The sequence below is a fragment of the Perognathus longimembris genome, chromosome 18 (genome assembly GCF_023159225.1).
Source record: "Perognathus longimembris pacificus isolate PPM17 chromosome 18, ASM2315922v1, whole genome shotgun sequence".
In the NCBI taxonomy this organism is placed as follows: Eukaryota; Metazoa; Chordata; class Mammalia; order Rodentia; family Heteromyidae; genus Perognathus; species Perognathus longimembris.
In genome coordinates, this window is record NC_063178.1 from 16,819,952 (window position 1) to 16,844,877 (window position 24,926).

The 24,926-nt window shown below is 48.9% G+C and overlaps 1 protein-coding gene across 12 annotated transcripts in view; it reads right to left on the reverse strand.

Annotated features, from left to right (window-relative positions):
- Pard3 (par-3 family cell polarity regulator) overlaps positions 1–7,998 on the reverse strand; it is a 553,146-nt gene extending 545,148 nt beyond the window's left edge. For 8 of the 12 annotated variants that reach the window (XM_048367966.1, XM_048367964.1, XM_048367961.1 and 5 more), the window contains exon 1: positions 7,832–7,998. In XM_048367966.1, the coding sequence (XP_048223923.1) occupies positions 7,832–7,951 (120 nt within the window). In that variant the 5' untranslated portion in view covers positions 7,952–7,998. The remainder of the gene's footprint in view (positions 1–7,831) is intronic. The other 4 variants (XM_048367969.1, XM_048367968.1, XM_048367967.1 and 1 more) reach the window with 1 other exon arrangement.
- Positions 7,999–24,926: the final 16,928 nt, after the last annotated feature.

Genomic DNA, 24,926 nt, shown 5'->3' on the forward strand with positions numbered 1-24,926 from the left:
AGTAAAAACAGATGGGGACAGCGCAGAAGCGGTCTCTGAAGCGGAACGGGGAAGGCTTTTCTAGATGGATGACAATGCATTCAAGGGGACTCAGAGGCTCAACAATCAGAGTTTCCCAGATAATAAGTAAGAGGATGTATCGTGCAGGCCTGAGAAAGCAAGGTTTATCCATTGTGTGGAAAATTCCTAAAAACTGCCCATTTTCACTCAAAGTATTTGAGTATCTCTGACACACAAACACATGTGATTTTATGGGATTCTCAGAACAATAAAATGCTAAAAATGGAGCGTTATTCATGATGGCTTATGGAATCTATTTTTAGCATCTTTATTGAGATATAATCACATACTGTAAAATCCATCCACTTAAAGAGTATGATTAAATATTTTTATTATATTCACTGCGTATCACTAAATTTAGAACATTTGCATTACCATTGAAAGAAACGTGTACCCAACTGCAGTCATTCCCATCGTCCAGCCCCATTTGCTTAGTAATGGGGCCACACAATATGGTGCTGTGGGAACTGGTTTCATTCTTACACAGCAATGTTTTCAAGTTCATCTGTGTATCATTACTTCACTCCTTTGCTGCTGTTTGGTGGGGGTGGGGCTTGAACTCAGTGTCTGGGCGCTGTCTCTGAGCTCTTTTGCTCAAGACTAGCCCTCTACAACTTTGAGCCACAGCACCACTACAGACTTTCCTGCCAGAGCCGGCTTTAAACTACTTCATTCCTTCTGATGGCTGTGTTATTCTAATGTGTGGAGATATATATAGCTATCCATCACATTTTGTTCATACATTTATCAGCTAGTAAATCTCGGGGATGTACATTGCTATCAGTAATAATGGATGTTTGTTAATAATGCTACTTTGAACATTCATGTACACGTTTATGCATAAACGTGTTTTTATTTCTCTTTTTATATGTTACATAGTTTATCTTTAAGAGAAAAGGATAACTACTATTTAAAGTCATTTGGATGTGGAGTTTAAAGTGTTACATCTAAGTACCAATATCAATTGGCAAACAAAAAGGAAAAAGCAAAAATAACACTTAATGGCATAAGCCACCCAAAGACAGGAGACCAGGCAAGACAAAAATGACACAGACAAATAATACTTGTCATTTTATGTATATGCTATTCCATTGTGCCAGGTATAATTGTACACATAGACCTCTCATCCCAGCTGCTCAGGAGGTAGAGATTTTAGGCAAGCCTAATAAGCCAAAGAAACTTATTGAAGATCCCATCTCAAAAATAAGCAAGGCACGGTGGCACATGACTGTAATCGCATTTATTCAAGAGGCAAAGGATCTTAGCCTGAGGCTAGCCCAAGACACAAGCACAAGGCCCTAGGTGAAGAGTACTACAGCAAAAGGGCCGAGGTGTTGTCATTCAGCACTTGGCTAGCAAGCATGAAGCCCAGAATTCAAACACCAATACCCCAAGGGGGAGGGGAGAAAGCAAGGCTTATCTTTTCATCATCTTTTTTTTTTTTTTTGGTCAGTCATGGGGTTTGAACTCAGGGCCTGGACACTGTCCCTGAGCTCTTTTGTTTAAGGCTAGCCCTCTACTACCACTTTGAGCCACAGCTCCACTTCTGGTTTTTGAGTGGTTAACTGGAGATAAGAGCCTCATTGGGGACTTTTCTGCCCAGGCTGGCTTTGAACTGCAATCCTCACATTTTAGCCTCCTGAGTAGGTAGGATTACAGAAGTGAGCCACCAGCACCCACTTTTCAAATAGAGAAAACTGATAACAGAGACAAGCCAGGCACTGTTGGCTCACATCTGTAATCCCTGCTACTCAGGAAGATCAATGTTCAAAGCTAGCCTGCACAGCAAAGTGCAAAGTCCAGAAGACTCAATCTCCAATTAACCAGCAAAATGCCAAGATGGAAGGATAGCTCAAGTGGAGAGGCACCAGCTGCAAGTGGGAAAAAAAACAAAAACAAAACAAACAACAACAACAACAAAACCAGCAAGAGCTAAAGGCCCTGAGTTCAAACCCTGATATGGCCACTTTTTTCTTTTTTTAAAGAATGACAGAGATAAAATGAGTAGTCTTTCTTATTTTAATCACTGAGCTTTGCGGTTCATTTCATTAAAATTTTGTTTTCCATTTTCCATGTTAAGCGGCACAGGTAAAATGGCTCAGAATGTTGAGTAAGTAGCCATGCAGAAGGCAAGCGCGCTGTATGGCTGGCCGGCATGTCATTTGGCAGCCACTAGGAAAGGAAGACCCCACTGGGCTCATTTTACCTGCTTCCTTCTATACCAGAAAAAAATACAGAGGGCTGCAATCAGCTACGGAGTATTCCCCACGAGCAAGCTGCATCCAGCTCTGACAGGGAGGTGAAATCCTCCAGGCCAGATGGAGAATCCACGTGTAGGTAAGTGATCCACACAGGACGTTAAATGTTACCTGCAACAACCCATTTACCCATGTTCGCCATGAGCCAGGAAGTGTTTCCCATCAGCCAGATTCTCTCTGCGAATCTCAGATCTTCAACATTTCTATTTACTTCTGGCCCTAACCCAAGGATCCCGACTGACAAGAGCTAGAGGTGCCAGACCAGGCCTAGCAGAGTGTCAGGGCCGGATTCCCACCCGGCCTGACCACCTCCCTGGAGCCCAGCCCAGTGCAAAGCCAGGACTGTGCTCTGCTTGGTCAGAAAAAGCAGACTTAACTCCTTCAAAATAGCTGAACCATGGAGCATCTTCCAAGTGCTCCCAGTCTCTCTAAATCTCAGCCTCACTTACAAGCTGCCTGTGTCAGTAGGTCAAACACATCCAACGTTAAAGTCCTTCAAGTAAGCTCATGCTGATGACAGTCTTCCTAGAACTGTCCTTTCTGTATAGGAACACGTGAGATGTGTTTATTTTCAATGCTGTATTTACTCAACCTCTATGTGACAGGCGTTGTCTAGACAGGAAAAGCAGAAGTGGGGGCCCTAACATCAACCATGTCACCTCGAAGGAGAAGCACAAAGGAGGGAGACTCTCACCGAGCTTGGTACTCACAGCCAGACTCCGGAAAGGCGCACTGGAGGCCTACAGAGAGAGAGCAAGCACTCCAGGAGAAAGAAATGGAAAATGTCAGAGCAGGGGCAGTAAAAGTGCACAAAAGTCCAAGTGGGTGGAATGAATCTGGGGGAGAGCCTGGAAAACAAGACCGGTCGCCACAAAGGACAAGCTGTCTTGGGGCAGCTGGTCTCTGGGAAAGGGGGTCTCTGGCACTTAAGCCAACAAGGGGGAGGATCCGATTTTTGAAATCAGCCTTTCTACTAGGTTCCTTTTCCCCACTCTTGAAGAGGGAAGACAGAAAATGTGAACAAAATAACAAAGTTCTTTAACTTTACTATCTGTGGCTTGCCTCTACTTTCTCTGCCACAGTGTAACTATTTCCCTAAAGCTTTCAATAAGCTTTTAACTGTGTAACAACTCAGGGTCATAGGTTTTATTCATAGAAAAATTCCATACTAACCCCAAGGCATCTCATTGAAACCACGCAGGGCATGGTTTCAGTAGTTAACACACATTTTCAAAAGCTTATGTACATACACTGAAGTTAACTTGGTAAATAACAACAAACTTTTATTAACTAATTCTAAAATAATTCTGTCCTGAGTAACAGAAACAGTAGTCCAAAAACCAAAGCGCAGGTATCTGCCTATCCTGAAGCCTACAGTGGTAAATCTCTGTTCCATACACGCAGGCAGTCCTGACTGAGAAACCACATAAGCAAAGAGTGGCAGTCTACCCATTCTTCAATGAAATTACGCAGTTTTTCTAAGCAGCGAGGGAAGATTGAGACACTTAGGAAAGCTTCCCATGAAGTTTGACCATTCACAGTTGAAACCAGGTCAGTTCATCTTTACTGAGCAGCTGCTGAGGGTGAGACCTAGTATTGAAGAATTTCACACATATCATCCTGTTCGCTACTCATGCTAACCCTGCAAAGAATAGAAGGATGATGCAAGTGAGACTCGGGAGGGTTGGCTTGCTCAAGGGGAAAAGGACTGGAACCCTAAGTCTCCAATACCCTCCTCAGAAGAAAAAAGCCATGGGCAGGGGGAGCAGCGAATGCTAGAGCTCTCCGAAGCTCCTCTCCCATCTGCTCAAGTCCCTTCATCTTCTATCACTCGGCAACCAATGTGAGTAGCATGTCCTAACACCCAAGGCAACACTCATCCAAACGGCTGCCAACATCATCTTTCTGCAGCTCGCCTGCCGTCCCGTCCAAGTTCCGGAGTCCTTCCTGGACTGCCCACACCGTACCTAAGGTCCCCAAGTCGCACCGGGGCATTACAGTCCTCCACAGCCCAATGCAAAGCAGGCCAAGAAGCCACCATGGTCCTGGCAGATGTCGTTGAGATTCACACACCCACTCCACGTAGACCTACTACAGAGCCACAGCTCTCCACCATGCCAGGTCACCCATGGCAAAGCACCGCCCACCCCCACCCCCCCCCCCCCCGCATACGATGCAATGACTTTTGATCCTCGCCACACCACGATGGTAGCTCTTGCCTCTGAAATTCAGCGGCCCTGCCGCAAACCCTTCACGGCTGGTACTCGGTGCTGTGTCCGGCAGGAGGCCCAAGCAGGCTCTGGGCCTAAGAGCTGACACATCCACCATCACGCCTCCCGGCTGGACTCATGAGAAACCCTGGCAACGCAGTTCTCTGTGCAGCAGAGCGAGCGCCCTGCCCAGAGAGGGCCTCTGGGAGGGTGGGCAAATGAGGACACACAGCCATTCTCTCCCATCAAGGCTCATGACCACAAAAGTATGTTCTCACTGAGGGGAAAATATAGATTACAGATGACTAAGTGTAAGCCTTCAAATGTCTGCGTATGGAGGACATTTCCGGTACTAAGATAGGGCATTCTGCTGCCCAGAAAATTGATTGGTTTAACCTGAAGAGCAAACAGCTCAAATATACAAATAGAATGCCAAAAATTAGCTTCATAACACGAGATGCTTGCTGAAAAGAAAGCTTTAGTGGGTTGGGGTGTTTGTTACTTGTAATTTTTTTTTTTTTTGGAACTACAGTTTGGACTGAGGACTTTGCCCTTGCTAGGTACATCCTACCATTTGAGCCATACCCCAAGCCCTTTTTGCGTTAGCTACTTCTCAAATAGGGTCCTTTGTTTTTTGCCCAAGCCCTGGATAGTTAGAATGACAAAAATCAAACCACAATAGCCAGCTAATTCGTTGAGACAGGATCTTGCTAACTTTTAGCCTGAGCTGACCTTGAACCACAATCCTCCTGGTCCCATCTGAATAGCTGAGACTATAGATACACAGATGAACCACTGTGCCTGGCCTTTTCTCCTTTGTGTGTTATATAATAAATAGGAGCTGCCTCTACTTTTCCCCACAAGATGGGAGTTCACAATGCCACACACGTCACCTAGCAACCTAAACATCACAAGAACGCAGCTACCCAATTCTTCACATTACGGTTAAGAGTATGGGAGTTTAAAAAAAGTATGGGTTCATGTTTACTCTAGAACCACCTCAAACAAGATGGAGGGAAAGAGTCGTTCTAATCGTTATCTAACAATTTAAGAAGAATTACAGATGAATTTAAAAGACACCCAGACCCTTGAAGCACTTCAGACTCAAGAGACTTGCGAACCAGTGACTGAACTTTGCACACTGGAAAGCGCATTTTGAAACTGACATACTAAACTCCGTGCTGCATTGAAGAGCATTCCTTTGGAAAGTCCTGAATCAGCTCTGACTCCTGAATCCCCCCCAACTCTGCCCCCTCCAATTCCAGTGACACCATAGCTCTTCCTTTCTCCCCTTCTCTGCAAGGGCATCTCTAGCCTCTCTCCCCTAGTGACCGGTTCTCAGGAGGCCTTTTCTGTACCACTACTAACAGTGAAGAACGAGTACAGAGGAGACAGCAAGTGCCCTCAGAGGCATCTTCTCCAGACCACACCACACTGGAATGCCCTCCTACTGTGAAGCCGCTTGCACTATTTTGTGTGTGTGCACACACATGCGTGTGCAGTGCGCTCATTCTGAGGCTTGAACACAGGGCCTAAGCACTGTCCTTTAGCTTTTTCACCCACGGCCGGCGCTCTGACCACTTGAGCCAGAGCTCCACCTCCAGCTTTTTTGGCTGGTTAGTTGAAATGAACCTCACAGACTTTTCTGCCTGCACTTAGCTACGAATCCATGACCCTTAGATCTCAGCCTCTGGAGCAGCTGGGATTGAAGACCCAAGACACAAGCACCCAAGTTCCTGAACTACCTTTTGAAAGCCTACCTTCCACAAAGCAGCCAGTGGCCTTGAACATGGCAAATGTTTACTCTCTCTGGAACAAATAGACGATTTGATCAAATAACTACCTTTTTTTTCTCCCAAACAGATAACCCAATAAATGTTCTTTGCATACGTGATGAGATATAACTAATATCAAGCATACTGTAAAAGTGGCACCAGGAACCAGACACACTGAGAATATGTGTTATTGTACTTTCCTTTTCACAACTTATCATATTGGTTTTCGGAGCACACAGGTAGTAACCTGGTATGCATTCAAGTGTGCGTGCACACGTGTGTGTGTGTGTGTGTATTCCTTTTAAAAATGCTAAATGTTAAATTAGCAATTTCCCCCCTGGGTCAACTTTACAAGATAAGACAGATTCCTGATTTCTACTTTTGTTTGATTTTCCAATCGGAGTTCAACCAACTGTAAGGGGCCATGTACAGCTGTGACATCCAGCCAGCAGCTCCCATTCTTTTGTCAGGTTCCACCCCGGGCCTCAGGAGCGCGGTGGAGGGGTCCGCCGTGCGCCCCATTCCAAGGCGTTCCGAAAACAAAACAATGGCATTTAAGCTTCATCAGTGAGTGAGCGCGCGTGCTCCCCATCCCCGAGGGCGCCGGCGGGGGCCCGGGACCCCGTGCGAGCCTCTCCCGGGGTCGGGGAGGCGGACAAAGCCCCGGCCCGGCCGGCCCGGGCGGCACGCGGCGCGGTGCGGTGCGGTGCGGTGCGGTGCGGTGCGCTCCGGGGGCCGCGCGCCCGCCCCTCCGCGGGGGCCCCCGGCACACGTCCCGGCGGGGGCCGCGGCCAGGGCCGGGGGCCGGGGCCGGGGAGCCGCGCGCCGGCTCCGTCCCGACGCCCCGAGGAGAAGGGGATCCGCCCGGGGCCCGGCGCCCGGCGCGGGTGCCAGGCCGAGCTCCCGGCCGGAAAACTTTCCCTCGGGCGGCCGCGGGCGAGGCGGGGCCGCTCCGCGGAGGCCGCCGCGGGGGGCCGGGGCGCCCCGATCCCACCCCGCCCGGCCCCGCAGCCGCCCCGCGGGGGAGGGGCGCGGGGAGAGGAGCCACGCGGCGGCCGCGCTCCGTCCCGGGTGGAACCCGTGAACTCGCCTCACACCAAAAACAAACGCCCCAAAAAGTTCCTTCCCGCCCGCGGGGGCCCGGGGCCGCGTTCCGGGGACCCCAGGCCGGGGCCGCGGGGTCCGGGCCGGCGGAGCCCGCGCGCCCCCCGCGCGCGCCCGGAGCGGCCGGAGCGGCCGGAGCGGCGACCCCGGCGGCGGGCGACCCCGCGGGCTCCGGGACCGGGGAGCGGCCCGGCCCGGCCGGCGACCCCGGGGTGCGGGGGGGGGGGGGGAGGCCCGGCCGGCGCGGAGAACGGGGCGGCCCGGGGGGCGCCGGCGAGGCCCGGGCGCGCGCCCTCTCCCCGCCTCCCCTCCGCCGGCCTCCTCCCGCTTCCAGGAAGCGCCATGTTGATCCCGGCGCCGTCCCCTCCTCCCCCTCCTCCTCCTCCTCCCCCTGCGCCCCGGCCCCGCCGCCCCGGCCCCTCACCTTGGCGATGGCCTTCCGGTAGCGGGTCACCGCCTGCTGGACGAGGCTGAAAACTTTCATGTGGCCGTCGCCGCACGGCACCACCACCCGGGTCCTCCCGAAGCACACGGTCACTTTCATGCCGCCGCCGCCGCCGCGGGCCGGGGCCGGGGCCGAGCCCGCCCCGCGCCCCGCGCCCGCCCCGCGCCCCGCGCCCCGCGCGCTCCCCGCGGCCGCAGCAGCCCCGGACCCGGCCGGCGCGGGCGGCGGGACCCCGGGCGCGGCGGGGCCGCTGCTCAGGGGCGCGGGCGGCGGGCGGCGCTGGGGGGCCGCGCGGCCAGCCTGCCCGGCCTCGCCCGGGGCTCCGTCCGCCTCTCCGCGCCGCGGCGCCCGCAGCCTCCGGCCACCTGTTCGGCGTCTGGGCGCGCTCGGCGGCGGCGGCGGCGGCCCGGGGCGGCGCGGGGCGGGCGGGCGCAGGGAGGGCGGGCGCTCGGGGCCGCGGGGGAGGGGCGGCGGCGCGGGGAGGGCGGGGCGGGGCGGGGACGGGAGGGAGGGAGGGCGGGCGCACGGGCGGGGCGGGGCCGGCGCGGCACCCGGGGCCTCGGCGCGGAGGGGGCGGGGGCGGGGGCGGGGGCGGGGGCGGGGGCGGGGGGCGGGGGCGGGGCCCCCCCTCTCCTCCCCGCGCCCCCACCCCCGGGCCCCCCGCGTTCTTTGTCACCTTCCCCCCCCCCCCTCCCGGCGTCGGGGGAGTCTCCGGGGCCGTCGCCCGCGGGGAAAACGAACCCTCCCCGGCGGGGCCCGGCCGCCGCCAGCTGGCCCCCCGCCCCGGAGCCCCGACGCCCCCCGCCCCGCGGCCCCCCCCCGGCGCCCCCCGCCCCGCGCCCCCCCCCGGCGCCCCCCGCCCCGCTCCGCCCCGGAGCCCCGGCGCCCCCCCCCCCCCCCGCCCGGCCGGGCACCGCGCGGGCGCCGCCTCCGAGGCCGGAATCCCCGGTCTGCCCGGGCGCCCGGAGGCCACGCTGCGCCCCGACGCTCCCCTCCCGGCGACCCCGTGGCCGCCCCGCCGCTGAAAGAGGGAGAACTTAAACCTCAGCACCTCCGACGGCTGCTCCGGGACGGTGCCGCTACCCCAGCCCTCCTAACCCGGCTCTGAGGGGCGAACCCCGAACGCTGTGGAGAGCATCCCCACCCCCGCGGAACGCGGGGTCTCACACCTGCACCCCCGAAAGGAGTTGTTTACGTACAGAATGGGGTGTCTGCCGGGGGAGCAGCGGGGCTGGGCACGCGGCCCGCTGGGAGGGTGCGCGCCTGGCAGGCCGGCGTGAAGCCCTGGGTTCGATTCCTCAGGACGCGGGGTAGAGTGCTGGCCTGGAGCCAAAGAAGCGCCCGGGCCCCGAGTTCATCGAGCCCCAGGACTGGGACGAGAAAAACAACAGGCTCGGTTCCATCTCAGCTAAACAAACGAATTTCACGAACTAAAACTGCCATTGTCCTTCAAGAAGGGCCACAGCCCACAGACTTGGTGCTGACCCTCTTTCCTCAAAACCCACCCACTGATCACCTGTCCTAGCCATCAGTGCAGTTCAGTTCCGCGCGCGGTCCATCCTCTTTTGGTGTGCTGACCGGGAGTGACTTTCCCAAGCCACCGAAGAAGGTAGACCCCGAAAGCGCTCCCCCCACCCAGGGCTAGGAAAGACTGACGGCGTCCTCCATTCCTGCTGGGTCACTAAGTGTGTGACCTCCGGTGTAGCAACTCTTGCTGAGGTCTTCTATGAGTAATCACAGTGTCCTTTCTGTTTTCAAAGGGTGTACTTTCTCCAAGCAAAATTCTGGTTAAAAGTCAAGTTGCAGTCATAGCTAGAGGCCGTCAGATATTGCCTTAATCTAGCTTTGAGTCCAGTTGTAACCATTTACTAAGTACCTTTAGGCCTGACATTCCTTCTCTCTTTTCCAGCTAAGAAGTAAAGTTGAAGTGCTATGTCTCATAAATTACAAGGGTGCCTAGTACAGCTCATGCCTGTAATCCTAGCTACTCAGGAGGTGAGGCCTAAGGATTGTGGTTCAAAGCCACCCTGAGCAGGAAGGAAAGTCCATGAGAGTCTTTTTTTTTTTTTTTTTTGTAGTTCCTTTTTATTTGAAAATGCTAAAAAAAAAAAAAAAAAAAAAAACACACAGAGGGGTTACAGTCATATAAGTCAAGTAAAGAGTACATTTCCTTTAGGACAGTGTCATCCCTTCCCTCACTCTCTCCCAGTTTTTCCCTCCCGTCCCACCCACAAGTTGAATAGTTCATTTTAAACATAGTGTCCAGTACGTCCCATTCCTGCATTTGTTTACCTTTTGTCCCTCCATTTCTGTGCCTCCCCTTATACTCTTAAAGACATATAGACTTTTATATGGATTTATATGAATCCTTTTACATGAATTTCTCTTTTGTGCTTGCTTACAGAAAGAGAATTGCATGTCTCTGGAACTATGAGTTCTGTAGTTCCATGACAGATATATAGAAGAGGAGTTATGATATATAGTCACCATATCTTAAGTATGTAACCCTCATCTTCAGGAAACATGACTTACAGACTATAAAAAAAATGGTGAGTCTTTATCTCTATAAAGAAGTAGCATGGGCTTACTTAAGGATTGGAACATATGTCTTGTTATTTATGAAGCAATCAAATGCAAGAGTTTGGAAAACAGAAAAGAATGAGTGATCATTTGCTATTGAACTTCTGTGCCATCAAAGGTAGATAACTTCACTGAATGAGAAACGGGATCCTCAGGGGATTCATAGGTTGCCAAACATCTGTCTGCCTCATTCACCTGGTTACAGTGCCTGAACTCCCACCATAAAGTCTTAGCCAGTACGACTGGACATAGCATAATAACAATGGCCCCAGCTAAAGGAGTCAAAAGCAAATAAAGGAGTAGAGGCCTGGTACAGAGCTGATCAAAGCCATAGATATGCCCTAAGCAAGGTAGTTGTAGCTATTGAGCTATAGTGGGTCTTAGATAACAAGTATCCTAAAGCCAGGTGCTGGTGGTTCACATCTGGAATTCTAGCCAGTGGGATCTGAGGATCATGGTTTGAAGTGAAGGTGGCCTGGGAAAGCCCATGAGATACTTAACCCCAATTTACCAAAAAGCTGAAAGTAGAGCTGTGACTCAAGTGATAGAGCACCAGCTTTGAGCAAAACAGCTAAGAGACAGTGCTCTGAGTTCAAGCCCCAGTTCCAGCACCAAAATAAAACATAAGGAAGTATCATAGAGCACAATGAGTGAGGAGTAGCGGTTTCAATGAGGTAGAGGTTGGCTGAGGGCACAAAAGACGTTTCCTGTTTCCTAAGTTTGCCATGTTGGCTCCAAAAGACATCCAGTCTGTGCCTTCTTAGACCTCACAAGCAGGAATCTCTCAGGATGGCTAGGTATATGCCTTGATTTCCTTGTTCATTAGACATGGAAATGGATTAGTAGAAGAGAACAAAGGAAAAGGAAATCCTCCCTCCTGAGTCTAGGAAAACCTGTTCCCTGTATCCAGAATCTGATTTGCAGAGAGGCTTAAGAAACTTTACCAGGGAATAACATTTTTTTATTCTTCCATGAGAGTCTTATCTCTACTAAACTACCAACATGCCAGAATTGGAGCTGCGGCTCAAATGGTACTACGCCTCTAACCTTGAGCAAAATGAAGGTCAGGAACAGAGCCAGGCCCTGAGCTCAAGCCTGAGGACCAGCTAAATAAATAAGTGAATGAATACATACATACATACAAGAATGCTGCCACATGGAAGTATATAGCAGGTTCCGTTATCATAATGTAGATTAAAGAACAACAAAGTCCTGGACAAAATGGCCCATGAAAATGGGTGGGAGTACTGGAAGAGGAGAAGCCCAAGCCTCCAAGAAATATTACAAAAATATCCAATGGCTAAGCTAGATTAAAAGGGGGAAAAACTAAGGCTCATGACTCTCAGGCTCGTACACAATTCACACAAATCCTATCCCATCTACATTTAGTGACAGCCTTCCATGGAAAAAAAAAAGAACAGGAATATAGTGTGGAATTATAAAGGTGACTAAAAGACAGTCTAGTAGTTACAATGAGATAATAACACCGATAAGTATATTTTGAGACACTAAATAGGAAGCGCAAGCCAAGTGCTTATGAACCAACCCCCTCCCCCCCCAGGGAGGGAAGCATGATTTCATAACAGAAATGACATCAGAGTATCATGTGAGCCCTTCCAGTGGAGCCCTTATACTCTTCAACAGCTAATAAGAGTTTGGATACTTTTCTAAGCACATGATCCAGAAGTAATGATATTAACATTCCTTCAACTAATGAGATAAAGCAGTATGGTTTCATTTAAATCTTCCTCGTTTATCTAGGTGCAGTGATTCCCCGTATATTAATAATTGATGAAAAAGCTCTGTAATTTTAAACGCCAGAGCCTTTGGTGTCTTGAGTCCGCTTCATGACAAATAGTGAATGTACTGTCATGAGTATGCTCCTCCACCAATAGCTAGGCATCAAGCATGACTCGGACCAGGCCGTCTTCCATCACTAAGATGTTTGGCTTGACCAAATTGCTTCTGGGCCGAGGTAAGCACCAAAGTAAACCCACTCCAAATAAGAAGGAAGCTTATCAAAGTGTGAGGTCAAGGGTTACATAACTTTTATACCATGTTCACTTTCCTACATTCTACACCATTTTGGTAGAAAGAAAACTATCATCAAAAAACGTAGTCTATATACACAATGGAATCTTACTCGTCTATAAGAATGATAAGCGCTCCTTCCTCTTAACGACCTCATGGCCTCTAACCAGCCCTACCTCCCACCGCCATGGCAAAGCCCTTTCAGCCGGAGGTTTGGAGGGGACTCGCCACAATCAGTGTTCATCCTTTAGAAAACTGAAGCCCGAGCTCAGATCCCTATTCTAAAATCGCCACTGTCACTCAACCCAGCGAGGGCCTGGATTCCTTGCAGAGGACTCGGGTCCCCAGCCGGATGCCGTGGGGTCCACGCTGAAGGACAAGGTATCTACTGACGAGGCCCACTCGGGCCAGGCTACCCCCCAGGGCGCAGGAGGAGTAAGGGCAGCTCTTCACCCTCTGGTGGCCCAGCCCCTCTAAGGAAGAGGTGGAGAGGTGGTTCCGCACCGTGCTTCCTAAATGCCCGGCTTTCCGCCTGATTTGGGGGAGCGAAGTCCTCCCCCGGGTTCTGAGTTAGAATGCTTCCAGAAGTTCAGACTTTGAATTTGTAGAGTGAAACAGAAGCTGCAGAAAATGAGGTAAACGTGAGAGCAGATAGCAACGGTAACTGGCATCATTTCCTAACACATTAACTCCTCCTCCAGAGGACACTTAACACTCAGGTGCCTAAAAGAAAAAGAAAGGGGGAGGAGTTTGAATGGCTTCACATTCCTTCCGCCGTTTACACAGATCTAGGCTCTAAAGGACTCCTGCTAAGGGGAGAGGAACCTGCTTTCAAAGACCTTAAGCAGTTTCCTTCCCAATGAAGCAAAGAGAAAACCTGCATGGACGCTGATAACTGGAACAACGCTCTTGTGTTTGACCCTCTCAAGATGAAGTGACTAAAAGTCTCCTGAAACAATCCGGAGGAGCAAAGGGGGGGGGGGGGCTACCTACCATCCACCGGGTCACCAGCGCCCAAGCCTGTCCAGCACCACCCCAGCCCACCTGCAGGAATGCTTCCTCCATGGGCCAGGGTGGGAGGAGCCCGTGGCCACACCCAGCAGGAATGCTGATGTGACGTGCGGTAGCAGTGCACCTCCAACCCTGCTGGTCCTCTCAACCTGCCGGGAAGGGCTCTCTCACCTTTCACTCCCTCCATGCACTCCGTCCCATGTGGAGCTCACGTTTAGGGGTGCTGCCTAGGGCTCTGGAGGCGGTGAGCCCTTTCCGGACGCCCAGGAGTACTTAGGTAAAGCACGACAGAGAAGGCCTCCAGTTCCAGGTCCAGAATGCACAGAAACACAAAATCTTTGTGCCCACAAGATATTAAGAACCCATCTTCCTGCCCTGGACCATCCCTCCTCTCCTAAGGATTATTTTTTCAGGCCAAACAATACCTTTTCTCTTCTCAGAACTCTGCAAAGCTCTCCATCTCTTCAGACACCAAATCTAAGTCCTTGGGATGACCTTCAAGGGCCTCCACGATCCACCAGATCCACCAAATCCACCACCGGTTCCCACAGCTTTTCCTCTCATGTCCTTTGCTCACCCGGCCAAAGTCCTGTGCTTTCTAGTGATAAATAAGCAGACTGAGTGGATTCTCACCTCAGGGCCTCAGCACCTGCTGTTGTTCCCTTACCCAGTGGCGATGACGCTTCTCCTCTGTCAGCTGAGCTGCTCTCCTCACCCCCTTCAGGCCTCTGCCCAGTGCTCCCTTTGCCTTTTCTGACCACTCAATATAGATAGCAGTCGTTTCCCTCTGTCCCTCTCTATGCCCCTTGGTTAACGTTTCTTCACAACACATATTGCAATTTGATTTACGGATTCATTGCCCATATTTCCCAGAAGAATGGGAGCCACCTCTTCCATTTGGTTTGCAATTATGACCTCTCTGTCTATGATAATATTCAGTGCATAACAACTGGCAATCAGCACATATGTGTTTAATAAATCTGCACTTGGGATTGCAGCCTTATGAACTAGATGCCATAATTATTTCTTAAGTTGTTATTTTTTAAACATATTAAATAGCAGCTATATGAATGGAAGTTATCTATTTAGAGCAGGGATTGACCAAAAATAGCCTGCAGGCCATATCGGGCTTACCACCTGTTTTGGTAAAGCCTGTGAGCTAACAATGGTATTTTATATTTTTAATAGCACTGGAAAAAAGTCAAAACAGAAATAATCATTTATGATGAGAAAAAATCACATGAAATTCACATTTCGATGTCTACAAACATTACTGACAGGGACATAAGCATGACCATTCATTGCATATTGTCTATGACTACTTTATTAGCAGGCAAGCAGTTGTAGCAAAGACTATGTGACCCACAAAACGCAAGCACTTACCATCTGGCCACACACCCCAGGGATTCTGGCCCGTGGTTTACAGCAATGCGTGATGGATCACCGAGGACAATAGGCAGCCAGGGGCTGGGGGCTCAAGCCTGTCATCCTAGCTACTCAGGAAGCTGAGATCTGAGGACTGAGACTTAAAGCTGGCCCAGGCAGGAAAGTCTGTGAGCCTCTTCTCTCCAATTAACCTCCAGAAAACTGGAAGAGGTGCTGTGGCTCAAAGTGGCACAGCACTAGCCTTGAGCTGAAGCGCTCAGGGACAGTGCCCAGGCCCAGAGTTCAAGCCCCATGACAGACAAAAAAAAAAAACAACAACAAAAAACCCCACTGGATATTGTATCTATGTCTACCTGATCTAGGGAAGGGAAAGAAAAACAGGGTGTAAGATATCACAAGAAATGTAGTCACTGCCTTATTATGTAACTGTACCCCCTTTGCACAACACCTTGTCAATAAAATTTAATTTAAAAAAAAAAAGAACAATGGGTAGTGTAGAGTAGAAGGAATGTTTTCTTTCATTCTTACAAGGAAGAAAGATGTCTCCTCCTTCAATGTTTGTCATTCTTCCCCACCTTTGTGTGTGTGGTGTGTGTGTGTGTGTGTGTGTGTGCATATGCACACGTGTGCTGGTGATGGTGCTTAAACTCAGGGCCTGAGCACTGTCCTTAGAGTTTTTTTGTTCGAGGCCACATGTAAGCCGGCTCCACTTTTTTTTTCCTTTTAGATAATTGGAGTTAAGTCTCAGACATTACTGCCTGGGTTGGCTTTGAACCACAATCCTCACGCGTCAGCCTCATGAGTAGCTAGGATTACGAGCATGTGTCCCCAGCACCCAGCAATTCTCTTAGATTGTAACAGGCTGGGTTCTTCTCTGTTATGGTAGGTCAGTCCTAAAGCAGGTCCCCCTACACTACTGCCATACTTAACCCCTCCCCTCAGTGCAGACAGAACCCGTGGTGACATGCTAATCAGCCGAAGGTAGAAGCATAGCAGATGTCACTCGTGATTAGGCCGAGTGCTGTAAGTAAGGCTCCGTCCTAGCAGATGCAGAGCCCGTGCTGCTGATCTCGGGAAGCAAAGTGCTATGGTGTGAGCTCCCACGGAGAGGGCCATATGGCCCAGAACTGTGGGTGCTCTCCGGAGAGCTGAGGACAGCCTCACCTAACAGCAAGTGAGAAGCCAGGACGCTCTGCCATACAGTGCTGGGAAATGAGTTTTGCTCATAACAAATGCGTTTGGGCATGAATCTCCAAGTGAGCCTCCAGATTAGCACGCAGCCCTACAACTCAAGTGGTCCTGAGCAGAAGACCCAGCTGGGCTGTGTCTGGGCGCGACCCATAGCAACGGAGGTAAGAGCCAAGTGTTCTTCCAAGCCACTTTGTTTTTTGTTATTGGCCCACAAAACAATAGAAAACAATTACATCTATACAACAAAGCGGTTGGACTGTATTTCTAACCAGCAACTGGGTGCACTGTTAGAAAACTCAGGCTTTGTGGTTAAAGAACGGGAGGATGGAATATCCCCATGGCCTGAACTGGTCAGAAGTCGAGCGACCCAGGTTTTGAGTTCAAGCTCCAGCACTGGCAAAAAAAAAAAAAAAAGCATATATATACTATATATATATATATATAGTATATATATACTTATATATATTTTTTTATATATATACTTTTATATATATATAATATATTTTTATATATATTTATATATATATTTTTATATATATTTATATAATATATATAATATATTTATATATTATATATTATATATATTATATAATATTTATATATATACTTTTATATATATAAAAGTATATATATATATATATATATATATATTCCTCTGTAATTAAAGGTTCTAGGTAGGTATGGTGGAACAGGTCTGTAATTCCAGTACTTGAATTGAAGCTGAACCAAGAGAATCAGGATTTCAAGTCAGTCTGTGCTACACAACCAGTCTCCAACACGACCTTCTCTATGAGGCTGTCACTGACCCCCGCGGCAGGGCTACGTTTCCACTTCCAGGCCCCCATTATACTTTGCATACAACCCTATTTTTCATTTCACAAATATGTTCAGTGTTGGCTACAGCAGTGGTTCTCAGAATGTGGCCTCAGGACCAGAAGCTTTAACATCAACCATGAACTTAACAGAATGTAGATTTTGGGATTCCCTACCTCAGACCTACTGAATTAGAAACTAGAGATGAGCACCTGTGTTTTAAGAGGCCTTCCTGGTAAATCTCAAGAGCCCTCAAGGTTGAAGCATCACTGCTTAGCAGATCTGTGTCCCATTGGAGCCTAGGTATTACAATGCCCTGCTCAAAAGGTTCTTAATACATATGTGAATGGTTTTGTAATAGCTGTTTCAATTTTGACTTATTCTAGCCTAACCTGAGGCTCACAGGAGTGAAGAAAAACCAAAGTAAATTACATGGTCCTTCTAGTTTTGTGTCATTGAAACCAGGTGAAGATGACTATCAGGAGAACCTTTGATGTGGAGTAAAGGGTCTCAATGCTTCAAAGTGAACACTGGCTGCAACCTGAGAGGCATCTGTGGGAAGTAGGGACCGTGGACTTCGTGCTGTGGAAACAGAGGTGGCTCTTACAATCTGCACAGACGTTAAAAATATGATCTCAGGGGCTGGAATATGGCCTAGTGGCAAGAGTGCCTGCCTCCTATACATGAAGCCCTGGGTTCAATTCCCCAGCACCACATATATAGAAAATGGCCAGAAGTGGCACTGTGGCTCAAGTGGCAGAGTGCTAGCCTTGAGCAAAAAGAAGCCAGGGACAGTGCTCAGGCCCTGAGTCCAAGGCCCAGGACTGGCCAAAAACAAACAACAAAAAACATATGATCTCAGAAAATGCATTGACTCTACCTAACCTATAAAACGTACCTTAGCCTTGCCTCACTGAATGTGCTGAGGATGCTTAAATTATCCTGCAGGAAGGCAAAATCATCTAACAAAGCTCATTTTAGGACCTCGGGTTGAGCTCAGAAGAAGAGCTCTTTCCTTAGCATGAGCAAGGCCCCGGGTTCAAGCCCCAACATTGCAAAAAGAAAAGAAGACATGAAGATGGTCCCATTTTCTAATAAAGGATTTGATATCTCAGCTAAGTTACTGATCACTTCTACATAGCGTGCCGCCGACTATCAGTGCTGATGTGATTGATTAGGGACTGTGACTCACTGTTGCCACCGTATCTTACAAGAAAGGATCGTACCACATATTGCTAGCCTGGGAAGTAACCTAAACTCAGTAATTCAATGTTTGACATCTACTGAATGCATATCAATTTTGCACCATGAGGAAATTGGGGGTATATTGTAAGCGGAACCATCAACATTCAGGAAACCAACAAGACTAGGATGGTGAGTGTTTCCTGGGACGGAAGCAAGTCAGCTGGGCCCCCTCTCTGCCCTAGTCAACAGAGTTACCAGAGGGGGTTGCTTGCTTCCTGCAGGTAGAATCAGGGAGCGATTCTTTGCACCTACCTGCCGGGCGGGCGGCACCCACCCGTGACGTCCGGCTCTCACTGCAGCCCCTCCCAGATCAGCCAGGGCAGCGTCCCCACATAGTGCTGCAGCTGGGCCTCCAACCTCGCCCTACATCAGGGTGCTCCTGCATTCTCCCACACCCCTGTGCAGCTTTCCCATGGTCCTAACGCCGTCCAGAGTCCATCACGGGTGAGGACAATACCGACCACAGCGCCGACAGAGCCTGAGAGAAGGGAACCACCAGGATTACAGCCAGGGTCCCGGAGCTTCTGCCATCTCCAAGTGCCTTTGTTGACATTCCCCTGTAAACATATTCCTCACCTTCCAAAGGCATACTTGTAGATCTTCCAATCTTTGGCAAAATACTCAATCATTCCTTCAACTTTGATTGGGCAACTAGCATTTGCCAGGCACCATGTTAAATTATGGTGATTAAAAAGGAAAGACAGGCCCAATAGCAGTGGCTCAGGGCTATAATCCTAGCTATTGAGAAGACTGAGCGCTGAGGATTGTGCTCGGAAGCCAGCCCAGTGAGGAAAGTAGATGAGACTCTTATCTCCAATCAACTATCAAAAAAAAAAAAAAAAAAAGAAGACAGAAGTGGAGCTGTGGCTCAAGTGGTAGAGTACTAGCCTTGAGCAAAAACGTTCAGGGACAGTGTAGAAGCCCTGAGTTCAAGCCCCAGGACCAAAACACACACACACACACACACACACACACACACACACACACACACACACACACACAGAGAGAGAGAGTAAAACGTAGCTCTGCCTTATTTTCTTCTTGGGGGAAAGGTTGGGGATTGATGGCAATATGTCATTGTAATATATTGTATAGTTTATAGTGGAAACACAAAAGCTAGAAAACTCTGTGGTCAGAGGTAGTCAGAGAAAGATTATAGATAAGGCTAATTCTTTAAATGAATGATTGGTACCCATAGGAAATGTGTTATACTTGTTGTATGTCTGAATTGAGGGAGAGGATAGGGAAGGAAACAACATAAAAAAATGGATGTTGGGCCAGGCACCAGTGGCTTAGGACTATAATCCTAGTTACTCATAAGGCTGAGATCTGAGGATCACAATTTGAAGCCAGCTTGGGCAGAAAGTCCCTGAGACATTCTTATCTTCAATGAACCACTCAAAAAACTGGAAGTGGGCTGGGGATATAGCCTAGTGGCAAGAGTGCCTGCCTCGGATACACGAGGCCCTAGGTTCGATTCCCCAGCACCACATATACAGAAAACCGCCAGAAGCGGCGCTGTGGCTCAAGGGGCAGAGTGCTAGCCTTGAGCGGGAAGAAGCCAGGGACAGTGTGCTCAGGCCCTGAGTCCAAGGCCCAGGACTGGCCAAAAAAAAAAAAACAAAACAAAAAACTGGAAGTGGCACTGTGGCTCAAAGTGGTAGAAAACTAGTCTTGAGCAAAGAGCTGAGGAATAGCGCTCAAGCCCTGAGTTTATGCTCCACAACCAACAAAAACAAAACAAAAAAGAAAGAGAGAAAAGAGGATGATGGACCGATTTGTGAGTTCTTCTAAGAAAAAAATAAAAAAGATGTAGGTATGGAATCAAGTGAAAAATAGACACCAAAGATAGCTAACGTTCAAGACTTCAATGCTAGAAAAATGGTGGGAACATTGGTAGGTATGGAGATCAGTAGGAATATCTACTTGTAGGTAGAAGGGAAGGCGTTAAACACATAAAGATTCCAAGGTTTGGAGAGGGAATGTGGACCATAGTTCAGATGTGTACAGTATTTCCAACGCAGGCTGCATTAATAAGGCTTCATTATGTCACATGTGCAAGGGTTCTTTGTGCAGTTCCATGGGAGTGGTCTGGAAGACTATTTCCTGCCAACAAAGTATTTTTGCAACACAGCACTCTGTTGTGAAATGGAAAGAATATCAGATGGAAAGCTAGGAGAGCTGAATTTGAGCCTTCCCTCCGCTGTCAGGGCCATTGGCCAACTTTAGAAACCATCAATTATGACACTGTATTTCTTCATCTGCTCAATGTGAACAATTCAAATGTGTAACTGAGATTGCTAACTATCCAACGACATCATTAAAATGAAAATGTTCATAAAATGTCCTACATTCTGCTAATGTAAGCTATAATAATGGCTTCTTCGTTTTTCAGATACTGTCTTTCTAATATTTTGCTTTTACTCTTGGAAACATCAAAGACAATATTTTGTTCCCCTAATATTTTAGATGGCATGTTTATCTTCCTCTGTTTTCTGATTACAAATGTACCTATGCTCTGTTTATATAATGTAAACATAATGGAAATAGTTAAATAGGAAAATGGAACACCACCCATTTCCCTTCCCTTGGGAGATATCTAGAGTTTTGTATCTCCTTTTTTTTTGATCTTGTGTTTATGAACCTTGTCTCTTCATGAAGCATAACAAAGAATATATTAGAAATGTATTCTCTTCATTTTTTGTTTCCCTTTGTCTCCCCTTTGTGGGAGAATTTTCCTCTGTCATTGGCTGAAAAATAAGGCTTGCTTCTCCATTTTGTTACTCAGAAGACTGTCCTACACTCATAAAATGAAGTGCCAAGTCAGAATTAGGTCGAAGATTTTTATCCACCAATTCGGCCTTTCTTCCAAAGAAAGACATTTGGTGGGCTCTGGCTCCTTCCTTCCTTCCTTCCTTCCTTCCTTCCTTCCTTCCTTCCTTCCTTCCTTCCTCCTTCCTTCTTCCTTCCTCCCTCCCTCCCTCCCTCCCTCCCTCCCTCCCTCCCTTCCTTCCTTCCTTCCCTCCTTCCTCCCTCCCTCCCTCCCTCCCTTCCTTCCTCCCTCCCTCCCTCCCTCCCTCCCTCCCTCCCTTCCCTTCCTCCCTCCCTCCCTCCTTCCCTCCCTCCCTCCCCCCTCCCTCCCTTCTTTCCTTCCTTCCTTCCTTCCTTCCTTCCTTCCTTCCCTCCTTCCCTCCCTCCCTCCCTCCCTCCCTCCCTCCCCTCCCTCCCTCCCTCCCTCCCTCCCTCCCTCCCTTCCTTCCTTCCTTCCTTCCTTCCTTCCTTCCTTCCTTCCTTCCTTCCTTCCTTCCTTCCTCCTTCCCTCCCTCCCTCCCTCCCTTCCTTCCTTTCCTCTTCCCCACCTTTTTGCTTGGCAGGAAGTCAAGGGGGTGGAGATGGAAGGTGGGGGGGGGTAGATGGGGACCCCCTCTTAGCCACTAACTGTCTCCCTCTGGACAGCAGATGCGTAAAGCCAACATCTGAGACACTGAGGTCCCAGGCAATCCCTCTGCTTCCGCTGCGCATCGCCTGCTTTAACTCTTGGTACTGAGGAGTCGCTCCTCACTGTCACTCGTGGGGGAGAGCTGCCCCCCTACCGTTGGGCTTTAAATGGACGTCCAGTGACCACAGACTGACTTTCACATCCCGTTCTCTGTGCGTGGGCATTGGGGGAAGCAGAGCTACTCCTCAAATGTGGCTCTCCGCTTGTTCCGTCCCACGCATACCTCTAGCCTGTTCAGGTTTTCACCAGGCACCGATCAATACAAGTTCCTAAGCTCTAAGGAACATAAAGAAGAGAGCTCTTCTCAAAGAAGCCTACCCTCCCTGAAGTAGGTCAAACCCACACCTATTTGAAGGAATGAAGGACTCACCACTTCTTTATTCCTTACTCTCATCAGTAGAACATTTTTTGTCAGTTGTGGGACTTGAACTCAGGGCCTAGGCACCGTCTCTGAGCTTTTTCGCTCGAGGCTGGTGCTCTACTACTTCAGTCACAGCTCTACTTCCAACTTTTTTTTTTTTTTTTTGCCAGTCCTGGGCCTTGGACTCAGGGCCTGAGCACTGTCCCTGGCTTCTTTTGGCTCAAGGCTAGCACTCTGCCACTGAAGCCACAGCGCCACCTCTGGCCGTTTCCTGTATATGTGGTGCTGGGGAATCGAACCTAGGGCCTCAGGTATCCGAGGCAGGCACTCTTGCCACTAGGCTATATCCCCAGCCCCTCCAACATTTTTTTTTAAGAGTCTCATGAACTTTCTTGCTCAGGCTGGCTTTGATCCACAGTCCTCAGATCTCAGCCTCGTAAGTAGCTAGGATTGCAGGTAGAAACCACCAGCACCCAGCTTTAAACTTTTAATTGAAGGTCATGACTATGAAAAGATTTCTGAATAAAAATGTAACTACATTTAAGAAGATATGTATAAAATATTAACACATGTTAGGGGTATATTATGATTCTCTTAGCTTTTCATTACAGATGCTTACGTTTCTCCTGTGAAGGTAAAGGATCCTGCTGCCCCTTAACATTAGTCCTGGGCCCGTGGGTGTCTCCGTGTTTGGACACGTCCGTGGCGGTGGGGCGGTGGGAGGCAGTGGCTAAGCAGCAGTGGCGTGGTGGGTAGGGAATGTACAGCAGTGGTGGCGGAGGAGGCTGGGGGTGGATGACAGCATTTTCTGAAGGGCTGTGATTACTGGACCTGACCCGCAGAGCTACACCCTAAGGTGACCTGGGAGTTTAAATTACGGGTTAGAGGTTAAAGATGGAACTCTCTTATCTTTTCCCGAAAGCACTATGACTTCATCAGCCCTTCCTCTCCATCAGTTCCCTTTCTTCCCATCGCAGTGCTTGAAATTTCGGGCAGATGAAGTACATGGAAATGCGAATCATCGGGTGTGTGCTGAGGAAGAGAGAGGGAAGCATTCAAGAGAAACGGGGTTAAGTGAGAAGGAAGCAACAACAAACTATTTGTAACTCATCCTAATTCTTCCTCTTCCTCCCTCCTCCTCTTCTTCACTGCTTCCCACAGGAGTGGGAAAATATTACTATTGTAGGTCCAAAATTACATGATTTAAGGAAGCAAAATTCAAAACAAATGTCACACTAATGAAGCGCCACTGGTGACGGTTATGATGTCACCTCTGGGTCCACATTCATTCTTTGTCCTGCGCAGTTCACCAGTGTCTCAGTACACAGTAACTCTATGCTTGTCAGAGAGAGGTAGTGAAAAATCCAGTGCAAATATGCACAGAGCAACATTCTAATTTCAGGAAATAGTTGGGGCTACTCTTGTCACAGGTGAGCCACCGACACGCGGGGGCCTGTCACTGTCCCATGAAGACAAGAGGGAGAAAGAAAAGTAAAACCTGTACTGATCATGTAAGTTAGGTGCTTTGAAGAATGATTTGAACCTCGAAGGTTAGGAAAGGTCCTCGGGAAGACTGATCAAGCTGAGGAATACTTTTGTAAGCACTTTTGTTTACGAGCACACTGTAGAACCAATACAAGGCCAGTGGCAGGACTCACACCTGCAGTCCCAGCAATTTGGAAGATGCATATTGGAAGAACTGCAATTCGAGGCCCACTTGAGTAGAAAGCAAAACTGCATGTCGCCCAACAGAAAGCATGACATACTGCTGTACAGTGACGGTAAACACCTGTTATCCCAAGTATTCCGGAAGAGTAAATAGGAAGACTGAGTTCCAGGCTGGCCCAGGCATACTTGTGAGGCCTGACTAAAACCAAGCAAACATACAAGGCTGCGGTGTGGCTCAAGTGAGAGAGCTGCCTGTCAAGCTCAAGCCCTGAGTTCAAAGCCTAGTACCACGGACTTCCTAGCCCCAGCTGGCTTTGAACCTCGATGCTAGGATTACAGGCCTGAGCCACTGGCATCACCTACCTTTTGCAATCAGGAGCTAAGCCAGCCACGCACCCGCTCCCCGGAGCTCTGTGTGCCCCACATAGCAGGAAACGCAGTCAGAATCCGGCCTTCCGCATATGCTTGCCTTCCGCTTGGACGTCGGTTGACTACTGATCATCTTTTCTCCATACCCAACTCTCAACGAATTTAAAACGAAATATAAAGCAACAAATGAAAAACAAAGCACACAATTTGTGTTCCCAAACAGATTGCAAGGCAAATATACTCAAAGTTATTTGTGAACGTCAAGTAAAGAAAATATAAATAACCTTGAACACAGCTTGTTTAAACTTGTCCTGCACAGATCAGGCTTATTCCCACAGGACTGTTTGTTTCCAGGCAATGACTGGAATGTGAAAATAGCACTAGTGTTAGATGGTTGGTCAGGAGAGAAAAGATGAAATCATTACAAATGAGAAATCAATGGAGCAGCTCCTAAGCAGGCCGGTGCGACAGGTCCCCTTCTCTTGTCCACTGTCACGTACAATTTAACCACACGGTTCTCTGGGAGAGCCCAGGGCAGAGAGGCATGGAAATGGAGCCTCCCACATCCGAGTCTGAGCATCATTGGACCATGGAAGCACGATGACAACCAGGGGTCTAGATTTGGAACCTACAGCTGTTACCTCTTAATTATGAGTAAATTAAATTCTCCAAGCCCCAACTTCCTCATTTATAAAAAAATTGTAAACATTATATATGTAATTACAAATATCACTATATATATATAACCTGTGTGTATATATATACATATATACCTAAGTAATAAGAAAGTAGAGTATCTGAATTACACAAAGCCAAACAAAACTGGCTATCTCATCCTTGCAATTACCATGACTATTAATAAATATTTATTTTACAGAATGAGCTTGATTTTTTCTTGGTGCTGGTACTGGGCCTTGCAC